The 17500-nt window shown below is 34.6% G+C and overlaps 1 protein-coding gene across 3 annotated transcripts in view; it reads right to left on the bottom strand.

Annotated features, from left to right (window-relative positions):
• The window catches only part of LOC144975105 (sodium- and chloride-dependent glycine transporter 1-like), a 43820-nt gene that overhangs the window by 10717 nt on the left and 15603 nt on the right, over nt 1-17500 (bottom strand). The window contains exons 2-10 of one of the 3 annotated variants that reach the window (XM_078918834.1): nt 13592-13787; nt 9022-9191; nt 7362-7504; nt 6446-6592; nt 5391-5550; nt 4776-4914; nt 3072-3206; nt 2239-2342; nt 444-568 (exon numbers count right to left, since the gene is read on the bottom strand). In XM_078918834.1, coding sequence (XP_078774960.1) covers nt 444-568; nt 2239-2342; nt 3072-3206; nt 4776-4914; nt 5391-5550; nt 6446-6592; nt 7362-7504; nt 9022-9191; nt 13592-13780 — 1312 coding nt within the window. In that variant the 5' untranslated portion in view covers nt 13781-13787. Of the gene's footprint in view, nt 1-443; nt 569-2238; nt 2343-3071; nt 3207-4775; nt 4915-5390; nt 5551-6445; nt 6593-7361; nt 7505-9021; nt 9192-10403; nt 10583-13591; nt 13788-17500 lie in introns of those variants that run through there. The other 2 variants (XM_078918835.1, XM_078918836.1) reach the window with 2 other exon arrangements.

Genomic DNA, 17500 nt, shown 5'->3' with positions numbered 1-17500 from the left:
TTTTTTTAAAAAAGAACAAATTTGCAGTGAAGAATAATGAATGATAGATAGATAGAATGAAAAAAAAAACAAACAAAAGGTCGCCTTGTTATGTATTAAACTAAAATTAGGCAAGGAAGAAGTTTTTCACTTGATTCCAACTTGACCGTATAAAATTCAAATATTTCGAAAGTCAATTGACTTATTCAATTCTGAATGGATTTTCTTTTTCTTTCTCTTCTTTTTAAAAAACTGTCCATTGTCAATACACAACAGTGAAAATAATCTGACTCGACATGGACTGAGAAAATTGCTATATTATTATATCTTTTTTGAGAACGTTCTTTTTCAAACTTCTCTGTATAGTGCGCAAGGGGAATAACTGAAGCAATGGGGCGTAGGAATATAGCATGTCACACTGTGAAATGGAACTTAAAGTTCGTGTTTGTTTATATATAACTCACCACTAGCAACAACATTTTCCACATCTTCATTGAGTTGTTTGGCCATGTAACCAAGATATGAGAACACGACGAAACCTCCAAACAGACTTGTTGCAGAGTTGCCAATACCCACTATTAAAGAATCTCTGGCAAAATAAATGAATGAATAAATAAATAAATAAATGAAAATTAAAAACAAAATTGACAGATTAATCAAAGCGTTGGGTACCAATTTCCATTAAAGTCCGAAAACGACGTTTTTAGTTTTCTTATTTGCAGGTCTGATAACCCAAAATGTTATACTTCGCTACTCTCAAAGTGTACTCATTTGCAGGTCTGATAACCCGAGTTGTTATGGTGTCATTGTAATGGAACCGACGCAAAATAATCTTTATTACAACAATGTTAAAACGAGCCCATATATGCGTCCGGTTATCAGGCCTGCAAATATGTTCACGTCGGCTACTCTTAATCAAACCAACGCAAAATATTGCTCGTTACAACAATGTTAAATCAAGCACAGTCTATGTTTGCGTTCGGTTAAATATAGATGCAAATATTATGTGTATGTCGCTGAATAAAAACTGCTTCCATGTATGACGAAAATTTTCATACTTAAAAGTCAAGGCTGTTAAAAGTTGTGGACTATAAAAAGTAACTGAAAAAAATAAATTTAACGGAAAAGAACAAATTACGTAATAAAGAACGTTTCAGGCTCAAAATCGTTCCTCAGCCTCAACAACAAAAAATAACTTTAAATTGTTACTTCAATATAAATCATCCAAAAGTACGACAGAAAACCTATGAAGTAATTTAGCCATCGCCACCTGCTGCTGATCACAATTTTAAAATATCATTGACCCAAAGTGTACTTAATTTCAGGTCTAATAATCCAATATATTATGGATTTATTGTTGTCATGGAATAACTCTCATACCAAGGCAACAATATTCTCCATTACAACAATGCTAAACTAAACCCAGAAATGCGTTAGGTTTTCCGACCTGCAAATATGTGTGCGTAAATTTGACCTGATAAACCAATTTTACTGCCGTACTCTGGAAGGACAAGTATTTAAAAATTTGGCCGAAAAAATCGTCCTTCAAATTAAATATCGATCGAATAAGATGAGCCTCATTTTGGTAAAAAACACTAAAACCTGGGACTTTATCAAGTCCCAGGATTGAGAGTTTTTTTGCAGGTTGAGGGTCATTTTAATCGATCGGTATTCGAAGGACGAGTTCTCTGACCAAATTTTTTAACAGGAGTTTTTCCAAACTACGGCAAATGACTGGTTAAATTCACTTTTTGGCATCATTTTTACTCCGAGATTGTATCCATTTGACGCATGTTTATATGTTACAGTGAGTGACATAATCAGTCGGATGGTGAAAAGGTTTGAACTGAGCATGAGATATTGTCAAGTTTAGTTAGAAGGTCAATTTTTATCAAAAAATGAGTTCTTGTTATAAATTATTAAATTAACCCTTTTAGTACATCTTCGGGAAATATCAAAGCTTAATTTTACTTCTAAATATTTTTACAGCTAGTCAAGTTGAAAAAGTATGAAATTTGAGAAAAGTTGCTTGGATACCTTTCCAATACATTTGACCATAACTTCATGAAAAATCACCCGATTTACTTCAAATAAAGATGAAAATGCTCTGGCATGGGGAGCATATTCTTTCGGACAATGCAAAAAATTCAAATCCAAATTTTCCACCTTCCGACTGATTATGTCATGCACTGACACATAGATATCTATATCCTTCCAGAGTACGGCAGTTAATTGGTTGATAATGATAATGCTACTTACCTCAGTGAATTATTGTTGAATCTATTGTAGCTTGCCAGTGTTATAAGACCACCCCATGCGGGACCCAAAGAGTAGAATATCTGGTTGGCTGCGTCTCGCCAGACCTGTAGTTTTGTGGAAAATATACAAATACGAGATGCTAGGACATCATCATTGTAATAGGTATTATAACTATAATAATAATCATAATAAATGTAAATAGTGACTACTTGTGATAGTAATAATTATAATAAGGATGACGATTATGATGATGATGATGATGATGATGATGATGATGATGATGGTGATAGTGGTGGTGGTTGTGGTGGTGGTGGTGGTGGTAGTAGTAGTAGTTGTTGTTGAAGTAGTAGTAGTAGTAGTAGTAGTAGTAGTAGTAGTAGTAGTAGTAGTAGTAGTAGTAGTAGTAGTGGTGACGATGATGATGGTGGGTGATGATAATGATGATGATGATGATGATGGTAATCATGAAGATGAGGATATTAATGGTGGTGGTGGTGGTTGTTGTGGTAGTGGTGGTTGAGGTGGTGGTGGTGGCGGTGGTGATGATGATGATGATGATGATGGTGGTGGTGGTTGTGGTGGTAGTGGTGATGGTAGTGATGGTGGTGGTGGCGGTGGTGGTGGCAGTGGTAGTGGTGGTAGTGATGGTGGTGGTGGTGGTGTTAATGATGATGATGATGTTAATGAACCAGTTAAAACGCCACCGAGATGAAACTAAGACAAACGTGACACGTTTTAAATAGAAAACAAGATTTAGATGCTAGGACTCGTATATCTCTACTGTGAGTATGTCGTTTACATTTAAATAAAAATTTTAAAAAAGCTTTTCTCACCTTGGCGTCTGACAACTTAGAAAAGTCTGGAACGATGTAGAAATATATACCATCTCCAGCTGCCTCCAACGTGACACCACGAAAAAACAAGATAACTAACACGACGTATGGGAATAAAGCTGTAAAATACACCACCTGAAAAAAAATGAAACTAAACAATGGAATAATGTAATAATGAAATGATAGATAATATATAATTTTAATGATGATAGATAAGGTAAATAATAATAATAATAATATAATAATAATAATAATTAATAATAATAATAAAATAATAATAATAATAATAATTAATAAATTTTTTAATAAAATAATAATAATAAAATAATAAAATAATAATAAATAATAATAATAATAATAATAATATATAATAATAATAATAATAATAATAATAATAATAATAATAATAATAATTAATAATAATAATAATAATAATAATAATAATAATAATAATAATAATGATGATGATGATGATGAATAATAATAATAATAATAATAATGATGATAATATATATATAATAATAATAATAATAATAATAATAATAATAATAATAATAATAATAATTAATAATAATAATAATAATAATAATAATAATAATAATAATAATAATAATAATAATAATAATAATAATAATAATAAAATAAATAATAATAGAAAAAAAAAGAAGAAGAAAGAAGAAGAAGAAGAAGAAGAAGAAGAAGAAGAAGAAGAAGAAGAAGAAGAAGAAAATTACATCTTTCCTCCCAAAAGTATTATTTTTTTTACATACGAGTCTTCATTTACACGGTAAAAATGAATTGATAACAGGAATACGTCTTAAGAAAGAATTCTTTCATGGCTTTATATCTAGACTAATAAATTCGCTTTCTTAAGCGCGCCTCTTAGCATCGCGAGCTTGCGAGTGAGTGGTTGATTTGAGGTAAAAATAACGAATTTAATAAATCAATTATCATGAAAGAAAACCTTTATTCCACCCATCAAAGTAAGGTTCTTAGATATTTCGTAACCAATAAGTTGTAAAATGCTTTATTTTACAATGAATTCAAGTTGTCTATCGTGATCATTTTAGAAAATATTTTGTCCATCAAAACATTCCAGAAAGCCCCGTCGTGTTTACGTCCATGTGTTGATTATAAAAAAGCAACAACAAAATAAATAAATAAATAAATAAATAAATAAATAAATAAATAAATAAATAAATAAATAAAATGTAAGGCATTTATATAGCTCGGTATCCACTAAAAATGCTCAAAGCATTTTACAAGGGATCCTTCGGCAACAACACTTCAGAAGTAGGACGAGACATGGGGCCTATTAGGCGATATTACATATCTTATTTTGGGACAGAGACAACGCTGTTAACGACCAGGCACTCATTTTACACCTGAATACAATGAGAGAATGAGAGTAAAGACCCTTTTCCAAGGACTAACTAAGCGCTGCTCAGAGAGGGGCTCGAACCCTGGATCTTCCGAAGGCGAGTGTCATATTATTAGACACGTAGCCGTACAAAATTTTGATAGAATGCAAATATTCTGAGTTTTTTATTTAAACGTCCACTATCTACACCACTTTTCTTCTTGTTCATATCTTGCTTAAATGCCTGCAGCAATACATTACTTACCTTCAAACACTTCACTGAAACATTTCCATCTATCGAACTTAGAATATCTATTTTTATAAGACACAAAGAGAATGATTACCTTCCCAGTTGTCTTGATTCCTTTGAGAAGACACAGAAATGTGACAATCCAAGCCAGAAAGAGACTAAGGGCCAAATGCCAACGTGGCTGCCCCAAGTCAAAAGTGCCATCACTCTTGTCCTCCCCCAATACTTTGTTTCTGATTGGAAGGATTAAGAAGTGGGAGAAAAAAAACTTTGGATAAAATTGGGAGTTTTTTTACTTTTAGTTTTAAAATTTTATTGTTAAAAAACTTTAATGGCTTTGAGTTCCTTAGCGATATGAAGAAATATAAGTATAAAGATAGATAGATAGACAGACAGATAGATAGATAGATAGATAGATAGATAGATAGATAGATAGATAGATAGATAGATAGACAGACAGACAGACAGACAGACAGATAGATAGATAGATAGATAGATAGATAGATAGATAGATAGATAGATAGATAGATAGATAGATAGATAGATAGATAGATGGGTAGATAGATAGATGAACTTCAAGCTCTATCTGATCGCTATTACTTTATTGTTTCATTTTTACTCTTCAGTGAATATACAACGTTTTGATATCCGGCTAGAATAACGCCAAAAAACCGCTTGCAAAGAGTTAAAAGGACCAAAAGAGTCTCACATCCAATATTCCTCCGAGGGCGATATCCTTTTGATTCCCGTCACCTCATTGAACATGCTGACATTCCAAACTCCTGTGAACTTTGAATCTGTGAAACAAGTACCGTTGGTTTCCTTCACTCCGTCGTCGCAGTCGGTTAGGGGCCACTTTAAACTGCAATCTGTGTGAGAAATAGGAAACGTTTGATCACCTAATCGGCGCTTTATTCTGACTGGGGGCAGCGTGGCTAAGCGGTACGGTCTTTGCTTCGTACCCAAAAGGTACCGAGTTCGATCACCCGCCGCTGCGTTGTGTGACCTTGGGCAAGTCACCTCGCCCTAGCGATGCTACCAGGCGGGTTCGCGACGGTGCACGAATGCGGACCGGACTTTGCTGATTGGGTCGATCGTCATAACATAATAGTGTGAACCATAAGAAGCTGCTGCCCTAGCTCGATTTGCGACGCTGCACTGTGGCTGGCGTCTGGGTTATTCCAGTCTTCCCTTGGAATAGACCCTAGAGACAAATTTCCCCTATGGGATGAATAAAGGGAATTTTATTTTATTTTATTTTTTATTTATTTATTTGAAAAAACAAAGTTGGCTTCATTTCGTCTAAGGAAATAATTGAAGCACTGCGAATACTAGCTCATACAACATCATATAATTAGATGCACTTATAATAAATATACTTGTTGACGTTCATTTTAATTTTTCTGGAATCTAGGAATACGTATGGAGCGATGTGCACTTATTTGAAGGCCTGATAACCCACTTCCTTATGGGCTCATTGTTGTCATGGAAATCTCCAAAAATGACGCAAAATATTGTCCATTACAACAATGCTAATTAAGCTAGGCCCATAAGTAGGTTCGGATGTCAGACCTGCATATATGTATACGTCGGTATGGAGTCAATATGGAACATGACACAATAATAAAAGAATGCAAACGAAGTCTACTAAACTTTATGAACTGGTCTTTACGGCCCCAAATTATGTTATGTTATGTTATGTAATATTTTTAATGGTAGTTAAGTTTATTAGGCATTAGAATACAAGTTTTACGATCAACTTACTCGGGGTGTTCCATTCTGAGTTTTCACAATCAGCCCAAGGTAGCTCGCTGGTGAATGAGGCAAAGAAGAAATACTGGGCATATGCGATGATCATGTTGTAGTAGATGCTGACTATTGCTGAAGCAGCAATCATCGAGATTCCAACACCTGAAAAAATGGATACACAAGGGTAAAAAAATGGATACACAAAGATGAAAAATGGATACACAAGGGTAAAGAAAATGGAGACACAAGAGTAAAGAAAATGGATATACAAGGGTAAAAAAATGGATACACAAGGGTAAAAAAATGGATACACAAGGGTAAAAAATGGAAACACAAGGGTAAAAAATGGATACACAAGGGTAAAGAAAATGGATACACAAGGGTAAAGAAAATGGAGACACAAGAGTAAAAAAAAATGGATACACAAGGGTAAAAAAATGGATACACAAGGGTAAAAAATGGATACACAAGGGTCAATCAAGGGCCGAGTCTTTTGCAGACATCAGTGATCATATCTCTCCAAGCCCTGGTAAGCTTATTGATGCTATGCGTTGAGGTAAAAAACTCACAACATCCGCCAGCCGAATTAAACATATCAACACACTTTCCAGTGCGGCTATGTGGTCTAGAGGTATGACACTCGCTTTCGGATCGGAAGGTCCTGGGTTCGAGCCTCGCTCGGCGCAGTCTTCGGAAAAGGCTCTTTACTCATTTTCTCTCACCGTGTAAAATGAGTGCCTGGTCGTTGACAGCGTTGTCTCTGTCGAAAAAAAATTGTAATATCGCCTAAAAGGCGTGTCTTGTTCTACATGTTGCTGTTGGTCATATTGACCCTTTGAAAAGCGCTTTGAGCACATTTAGTGGATATTACGCTTTATAAAAAGTTCACGTTTTAACTAGTTAAAACGATGGTTCTGTTAATAATAAGTACCTTTGAAGATTGGGGCGAAATCCCAACATTTGGCAGGGCCACGACTGCAGAATTGACCAAGGCACACCTCGAGGTAGAAAAGAGGAAGTCCAACCATGAACAACATGATGAGGTAGGGGAGGAGAAAGGCACCGCCTCCGTTCCTGAAAAAAAAGGGAAAGGCATTGTCAAATTAAAAAACAAAAAACAAAAAAAAAAAACAACAAAAAACAAAAAAACAAAAACAAAAAAAAAACAAAAAACAAAAACAAACAAAAACAACAACAAGAAAAAAAAAAGTTGAAAGATAATAAATACAATAAATTAATTTCACAGCGTTTAAAAAATCAATAAATTACCTAACGTTTGAAAGTTTCGGGCTCAAAAACCTTCTTCAGGAATGTTGACTGAAGAAAGGTTATTTTCAGCCCGAAACATTCCGTGTTTGGTATTTTGTTCTTTTTTTTTTTAAATGGAACTGTTATATTCATTTTTGTTTCTTACAGCTTCTTGCAGCTTAGTATCATTTTATCCAATACAATTAGTATAAGAAATCAGACTTTTCTTGTGGGATACGACAATACATAAATTTTACCATCACAGCATGCCTGAGATTCTATCAACGTCGTCAAATTGTGTCTTGTCCGACGCTCGACTTTTGACATGCAAAGCTCTGACTCGTCACATTGTAGGCGGCACAAAGTTGAGTCCTGAGAAAAGACCCATTACCCAAATTCTCTCACCATACTAAGATGTATAATGAGTACATGTGTGGTAGCAGTTTTGTCTCTATCGGTAAAAAAAAAAGGTGTAGTACAGCCTAATGTCTTGTCCTACATTAGGTTTGCCGTTAGCTTGGGAATTGTAAGTGCTTTGGGTCGATATTTCGCTATGTTAAAGCTCGAATTATTTTATCTTAAGTTAAATTAATCAAAAGTATGAAGTCTAAATATTTTGCTGTTTAAGAAATATTCATTATAAATGCTTGATATGTAATAATATTAAAATAATCAAATTTATGAAGTCGAAATATTATGCTGTTTAAGAAATATTCATTATAAGTGCTTGAAAAAAGGTTAAAGATTAAGCAAAATACAATTCGTGAAAAATACTTTAATTTATTTATCAATGTCTGGGAAAACCATATTAGTGGATAATATATTTCAGATTGTGATACTAAATATACTCTTAAATCAATAATCAAATATATTTTTAATTTATAAAGACTACATATTATCTATATCTACATAACATTCACTATATTGCACGTTGTAGATACATTCTTATTTAATTTATTTTGAGGTATTTATTGGTTATTTAACGCTGACTTCTGTGTATTTTAAATGTCAATACTTGTACAATTTTCGACAAGGATGAATAAAGTTTATTATTATTATTATTATTATTATTATTATTATTATTATTATTATTATTATTATTATTATTATTATTATTATTTATTATTATTATTATTATTATTATTATTATCATTATCATTATTATTATTATTATTATTATTATTATTATTATTATTATTATTATTATTATTATTATTATTATTATTATTATTATTATCATTATCATGATGATGATGATGATGATGATGATGATGATGATGATGATGATGATGATGATGATGATGATGATGATGATGATGATGATGTATATACAGCATACACACCTATAACAAAGGTAAGGAAATCGCCAAATATTTCCGAGCCCCACGGCATAGCCAAGCATGGAAAGGACAAAGTCCAGTTTCCCTGTCCAGTTACCTCTGTCTGCATTCTCGTCCCCTTCGTATGTCATCTTGCGTGGAAGAATGGAGGACAGAGATGATACTCGCCACTTCTGAGGAAAAGACAATTAACTATTAAAAAAAACAAAACAACCAACAACCCTGAGCTTTTGAATGTGCGACCTAAAAGTGCCTCAATGTCTGTGAATTCTAAAAACAAACTGTAAGGTGTCATCATAGCTTGTTGCTCCAACACCGAACCCACTCCACAGCATCTGGGGAGTAGACTCTTAGGTCATAGTCAGTGTAGCTGGGCCCATCCTGGCATTCTCTAAGGATGTCCTCTATCGTCTGCTCATAGCATCCACATGTACACAAGCTTGTTCAGCCAGCCCCCATTTTTTTCATGCTTCCAGTAGTTCTCACTAAATTCTATCCACGCTCGAGGTCACACATAGTTTTGTGTGTCAGTACGTTGTATCCGGCTGGCGTAAGTTGTGAATATTTTACCTATGCGCATAGCATCAATAATTGTAGCCTACTGCCTAACAACGGTATCATATCGGGGGGCGGTGACGTGGATGCTCAAAATCGAGTGAACAAAAAAAGAAAAGAAAACAAACAAAATATACAAACTCGGGTCTGATTTATGTGTTATCTTGAAGACAATGAATATATTTTCTGGAATTAACAAATACTTAGTGGCTATTTGGTCTAGTGGTATGACACTCGCGTTCGGAACGGAAAGTCCTGGGTTCGAGCCTCACTCGGCTCATAGTTGAGCACTTGGAAAAGGCTCTTTACTCACATTCTCTCACCGTACTCAGATGTAAAATGATCGTTCTGTCGGGAAAAAAAAATGTAATATCGCCTAACAGATGTCGTGTCTCGTCCTACATGTTAAATGTTGCTGTTGGTCAGGGGCACACTGTAAAGCGCTTTGAGCACGTTTAGTTTCATAACTTACTGAGCATCTCAAAGTCCTTAATACTTATTTAAAATGACCGTTGATGCCAGGCTACATAATTTTGAGGATTTTGAAGGCCGAAGTGTTGTTATTTATTCTTTTGTAAAAGTAAATTATTGATCTATAAAGTTAACTGTAGCGACTACAATTTAAATCTCCTAAAAATTACAAATCTTTAATTTTAAGTAAGCAGGTCTGTACTATATAAAGATATATATATCTTTGATTATATGAACAGGTACAAACCTATGATTCTAGTAAGACTAAATTGTATAACTATTCCTGAATTCTAATGATGCATTGCTATCACGCACGTAGTAGTAATTTACTATCTTATTTTTTAACTATTACAACTTACAACATGAAAACTGCCGAAAGCACTCTTAACTCTAACGTCCCAAGAAATATCATTCACACAATATGTTTAGTTTTAGTGATGATTTTGATAACGTTTTGCATTAGAAATCACAGAGAAGAAAGGGTTTTGGTGGTGTGTTGGACTTGGTGACATTTTATTCATTCATCCACTCATCCGTAGTATTTGACACACTATGTTAGCAGCTGTGCATGCCATTCGCTGACAAAACGCTCCAGGCGTGCCAAATTGAAAACTTCAAATTTAGTAATTTCTATGTCAATTTTTAGTAATTTGACAAGAAAATTAGTAATTTCTGAAATCGCGAAAGAACAACCACAATTTGGCATTTATGATCACTTCAACATTACATCGCCATGATTTAATATTGTTATCATCATCATCATCATCATCATCATCATCATCATCATCATCATCATCATCATCATCATCATCATCATCATCATCATCATCATCATCATCATCATCAACAACATCATCATCAACAACATCATTATTATTATCATGATTATTATTGTATTTTGTTTGTTGCTTTAGGTCTCTTCCAACACAATTGAGGTTATATGAGAGACCGCTGAAACAAAAAAACAAGCAATCTAACAAAAATAGTACAAATGTCAATCAAAATCATAACCTAAAGATATCATAAGCTAAATTATAAATAACCAAGAACAAACAGGCAGCGGATTTACAGGAAAAAAAATATCCCCTGTCAAAAATACAATCACAAACCAAAGAAGCAGGATAGGCTAGTAAAGAGAAGAAGAAACGACATCACTATCGGATCGTACACCCATGCGAACATCATAGGTATATGATTCAAGGGTGATGCTCCCATCCAACCACCCGCGATTATTATTGTAGTTATTATTATTAATACTATTGTCATCATCATCATCATCATCGTCATTATTATTATTATTATTATTATTAATATTATTATTATTATTATTATTATTATTATTATTATTATTATTATTATATCAGTAGTAGTAGTAGTAGTAGTAGTAGTAGTAGTAGTAGTAGTAGTAGTAGTAGTAGTAGTAGAGTAGCAGTAGTAGCAGTAGTAGTAGTAGTAGTAGTAGTAGTAGTAGTAGTAGTAGTAGTAGTGGTAGTTGTTCATCTTCTCATTATTATTATTATTATTATTATTATTATTATTATTATTATTATTATTATTAGTAGTAGTAGTAGTAGTAGTAGTAGTAGTAGTAGTAGTAGTAGTAGTAGTAGTAGTAGTAGTAGTAGTAGTAGTAGTAGTAGTAGTAGTAGTAGTAGTAGTAGTAGTAGTAGTAGTAGTAGTAGTATCATTAAGTATTACTGAGAATTAAAAGTCGTAATATTCTATATAATCTCGTATTTTGTCATTGGCCATGAGATTTGTCTAAATTCGTAAAAGTACGAAAAATTCGTAAGATTCGACAGGTATCTTAACATTTCGACCAGATTTTAAAAAATTACTTCAAAAATCGATCAATTCAAAATTATCCTCAGTAGTTCTTTAGAGCCACAAGGCCCGGGGAGTCGGAATTAATCATTAAAAGGAGAAGATGGCAATGGCTGGGGCATGTCTGTCGCAGACCTGATGAAAGACTGATAAGGAAGGCTCTGCGATATGGGCACCCCAAAGAAAGAGGAAAGGAGACTTGGAGACGTACCGTAGAGAGGGACCTAAAGCAGAGAGGCCTGTCCACAGACCTGTGTTATCTATGGGTCTGTCCCTCGAGATGGTCAACAAGAATAGCTGTTGACAGGACCAGGTGGAGATCCCTTGCATCGCCCCATGTGCCAGCAGGCCCGGAGAGGATTGAGTGAGTGAGTGAGTCGGAATGTATCCCTCTGCCCCCCCCCCCCCCCCCCCCCCAAGTGTAGATACTGTTGACAGGCGGCTGGTCTCGTTCAACATGTTTAGTGTTGCTGTTGGCCAGGTATCCCTTGGAATGTGTTTTGACAACGTTAAGTGGATAGTGCCCTATATAAATGCTTTAGTTTTTTTGTTTTGTTTTTGTTTCATTTGTTGTTTTAGACCTTTCTGTCAGTGGACGGCATCTCAAATGGTGTGTAAAATAGAATCGATCGAAACGAGATCTGTCCAATGTAACATTATGTATCATGCATTGAGAAAGGGTGGAGGGTAGAAGTCATAAAATCAGTGAAGCGTGAAATCCAAAAAGAAATAAAAGAAGAAAAAAATTGCGGGAAGTGTTTGGAGCGAGTGGATGTGAACAATCTTGCACGTTCGGTGGAGATATCTTAATATGATCAGTCTTTTCAAAATTGCATTTTGTCGACATAGATGTGCACATCTTTGCAGGTCTGATATCCGAACTCAACTGTGGGCTTGATTTAGCATTGCTGTGATGGACAATAATAATAATACATTGTATTTTGTGTTGGTTTGAGTGAGAGTGAGTATTTCCATTACAACCATAAGCCCCAAAACAATTTGGGTCATCAGACCTGTAAATAAGTACACGTTGGTCGGGAGTTGGAGTTCATCCCAGTTTATATAGCTTGAAACGGACAATAGCAATTGCTTGCTACCTCTTGGATAGTATTTCTAGTCTATCTCAACAAAGCATGTTCCGCCAGATCTAACAGACACAACTACTCAAACGGCGGCTTGCCAAAAATACGTAGTTTTCAAAGATGCTCGTAATTGTCGTATCGACAGTATTTTTACGCACAAAAAAAAGGGAAAAAGCTTTGTTTTTCGTAACAGCTGCCATCTTTGCTAAACCCTTTGTGGCCTCTTAATAATTAATTTAATAGTTATCTCAATAGCATATTGGCCAATAGTAAATATCTCAGTCTGGAAAGAAGGGGATTTACGGTTCGAATCCCTGTGTTTAAGACTTGCCTTTCTTCCTCATTTGGCTTCGATGGTCGAACGATACGGTATCCTCTGTAAAGACCCGTTGCTAGATTCATTTGCTCGCATCTCCATATTTTAGTACGTACCGAATGTTGATCGTTGCTGGCTCAAAAGATTCATCTCGATCTATCTTAATTCCCACACTACAGTAGTATAATAATTATAATAGATGAGATCCTGCTCGTAATAGTCTTTATTTCTCCGCAAATATTGTGAGTTCTCTACAAGTGTATTAAAATAGATATTTCACAATGCTTTTCTGAACCCTATATTTCTCATCATGTTCTGAACCTACCGACTTTGGGATTGGCCCTCCATTGACTTGTGATGAAGGGGCGATACTTTCGTGGTTGCCATAGTGATTGTTGTTTGTACCATAATTATTTGGGGTCTTTCCGTGCAACCATCCTACCACCAACTCGTGGTCATCGATTGTGTAGGCCAGGGATGTGTTCAGCGTGGTTTCGCTGTCGCCCCTCTGCATGGCAAAACTGAAATGACAATAAGTGAATGTATGAATGAATAAATAAATAAATAAATAAATAAATAAATAAATAAATATAGGGATGTGTTCAGCGTGGTTTCGCTGTCGCCCCTCTGCATGGCAAAACTGAAATAGCAATAAATAAATAAATACATAAATAAATAAATAAGTAGATAAATGAATAAATAAATATATAGATAAATGGATAAATAAATAAATAAATAAATAGTTAAATAAATGAATACATAAATAAATAAATAGTATAATTTTAAGACAAACAGTTGAGCAAATGAGTTAAATGTACACATGTATAGCGCAGTTTTATAGGTAACACGGTCCTCCAAGACACTTTGAATGCCCCACGCATTGCTTCACTTATTGAAAGGGTAGTATTACTGACGACGACGATGACAACTTCTACTATTACTACTACTACTCCTACTACTACTACTACTACTACTACTACTACTACTACTACTACTACTACTACTACTACTACTACTACTACTACTACTACTACTGCTACTACTACTACTACTACTACTACTACTACTACTACTACTACTACAACTACTACTACTACACTACTAACACTACTACTACTTACAAAATTATTATCGAGGAGTTTTGATCGTTTTTTTAAAATTATTCATTTTGTTTGTTTGTTGTTTTTTGTTTGTTTTTGTTTTCTTTTTCTTTTTTTTTCTTTTTTTGGTAAGGGGGGATCTCCACACTGTGGGGTCCATCAGAAAAGTCTGTTAACCAAAATAATCCAGTGAAGCTCTTGATGAAAGGGTCAACTAACTAAGGGACATAACAATGATATAACAAAGGAAGGGGCCTGTAGTCCAACGGGATTGTGTCCCATTAAGCAAGAAAGTAAAGTGTGTATTATAAGCTGAGTGTTTTTTTTTTTTTTTTTTTTTTTTTTGGTTGTTTGTTTTTTTTTAAGTACTTAATTCACACACTTCCACGATTTTTAGCTAATCAGTGATAAACTTAAAGCACAATCACCTCAGTTCACTCACCAATTATTTTCATGATGAACATAATCTAAATCCCATATCTCAATACTACCATTTTAAAAAAAGATATAGATAGAATGAAGTTGACATCACTCTGGTCTTTGTGATTAGCTTTTGCCATCCGCGTTTATGAGTACTTCTCACTAAACTGTATTAACAAGACTATATAAGTTCATGGTTACACATGGTTTTGGGTGTTGGTCCTTTATATTTCCGGATGGCAATGTTATGAACTTCTTAGTCAAGCGCATACTATCTATATATTCAGAAAAGCAACAACAGACATTACGAGACTGGAATCCTCAAAAAAAAAAACAAAAACAAAAAAAAAAACAAAAAAAAAAAGAAAAAAGAAAAGAGGAATGTTAGGAGGTCAAAGTAAACACGGAGAAGGTCCTGTGAGGAAGAGGGAGGAAGTTGGCTGGAATGTCCTGGGGAGAGATGAAGAAGAAGAAGAAGACACAGAACAGAATACGGTGGAAATGTTGTACTGTTTGAAGCCCTATGTTCCACAAGCAATGTTAAGGATTAAATGAAGTCCCCTGGGGGACAGCGTTGCTCAGCGGTACGGTCTTTGCTTCGTACCCAACAAATACCGAGTTCGATCACAGGCCGCTGCGTTGCGCTGCGCCTTGAGCAAGTCATTTCGCCTTAGCGCAATTTGCGGCGCTGCACTGCGGTCGACGGTTGGGTTATTCAAGTCTTCCCTTGGAATAGCCCTTAGAGACCAATTTCCCCTATGGGATGAATAAAGGGAATTTTATTTTATATCGTTTATTTTTCATATCTAAACTACAATTTTTTAATTTTTTTTTGTATACTCTATATAACCTAAACCACAATTTAACCAGTTAGTTTTTCAAAACTAACTTCCTGTGACCATAGTGGATGGCGTCGACTGCATAGCGTCTCTCTCACGGCCAGGCGAGGTTGTCGTACCAGTAAGGTCGCGGGTTTGAGTCCCCATCGCCGCGAAATTTTTATTCTCAATTGTCCACTCGCACTTTCCCACTCACGTCATTTTCTGTTATTATCAACATAAGTGCCTGCTCCACTCAGTTTTCTGAACCAGATAAATTCTTTAATTGCCAAAAGATTTTAAAAATTCCTAATTTCTAACCATTTCAACCTTAACCAATTAACAACGTACTCTGAATTAAAACACATATTATTTGAAAATTTGGCCTGAAAACTCGTCCTTCAATTATCGATCGATTTCAAATACCTTCATCTTGAGGACCCCCCCCCCCCCCCAAAAAAAAAAAAAAAAAAAAAAACCCGAAAAAAACCCCACAAAACAAAACAAATTAAGAATCAACTATCAAACCTGGAACTTGATTGAAGACCTCGCGAAGTCTCAGGTTTGAGAGTTTTTGGCAAGATGAGGGTCATTTAAATCGATCGATATTTGAAGGACGTCAACTCCGTTAATTCCATATTTATTCTATGAGTTTAAGTATAATGTTCACATCTGTCCGCCAGATCATATATACCAACACAAAGAACTATGTGTAAACTTAAAATTGTATGAAAGGAACGAAATTGACGTCACCCAGCTCTTTGTTATTGCTTTTAGACAGACATTTTTGTTATTAGTTCTCTTTAAATTATATCAATCAGACTACAAACGTTCAATGTTACACACAGTTTTGTGTGTTGGTACGTTTTATCCGGATGGTAGGTGTTGTGAATATTTTACCTGAACGCATAGCATCAATCAAGTTCTTCCCGCGAAGTGAGACGTGCCAAAACACATAATCATGTGTAACCCAAAACGTTTATTGTCGGTCAAAACGAAAACGATATCAAACAGCAAGGTTACGTCAACGTATATTGATGTTATGCATTTAGGTAAAATACTCACAACATCTGCCCGCCCTATCAAACATTTAAACCTTTATGATACGATTTATTTAGTGAGAACTAATCACCCAAAGATAGAGCGAAGTTGAAGTCACACAGGTCTTTGTTATTGTTTTTTTTTTTGCCATCCATGTTTATGAATAATTCTCACAAAACTGTATTATAAATTAAATATAAATATAAATGTTCAAGGTTACACACAGTTTTGTGTGTTGGTCCGTTGTATTTCCGGATGGCAATGTTGTGAGTTTCTTAGCCAAGCGCATACTATCTATAAAAAATTGCAAAGAGCTGACTGAATGTGTCAACTTTGTTCATTCGATGTATTCCATAGAATTAAACGAATTGGGTAAATTCCTTGATGTATTCTGTAGGTGTGTAGCGATTGTTCAAGCTAAATTACACATCTATCAATTATTTGCAATCAAACAGTCTCAAGGTGTTACTTTTATGGTCCAATTATGTACGCCATTTATTGTATCCATGAAATAAGACCCCTTTCCAAAGAATGTATATAGACCTATAATATAGCTGTAACGATGAATGGCTCGAGTTGTCTCAGTCAAGGCCTTTGTGCTGTCGACTGACAAAACACATTACCTCATTTTGGCTGAAAAAAACGTGAGCCAAAAATAATAATAATAAATAAATGAATAAAACAATAAAAAGATAAAAATAAAAATAAAAATTGTAAAAATTAAACGACAAAATTCTTACAAAAAACCCCCAAAAACGATCATTTATCTAGCGCAGTCTCAGGGTGTTACTCCTATGGTCCAATTACGCCATTTTGTAGCCTGATCAAAGACCCCATTCTACAGAATGTGTATTT

The sequence above is a fragment of the Berghia stephanieae genome, chromosome 6 (assembly GCF_034508935.2).
Source record: "Berghia stephanieae isolate SIO BIC M18660-M18661 chromosome 6, UCSD_Bste_1.3, whole genome shotgun sequence".
Lineage (NCBI taxonomy): Eukaryota > Metazoa > Mollusca > Gastropoda > Nudibranchia > Aeolidiidae > Berghia > Berghia stephanieae.
Note: the sequence above shows the minus strand (reverse complement) of the source record. Positions and strands in the feature narration are given on the sequence as shown.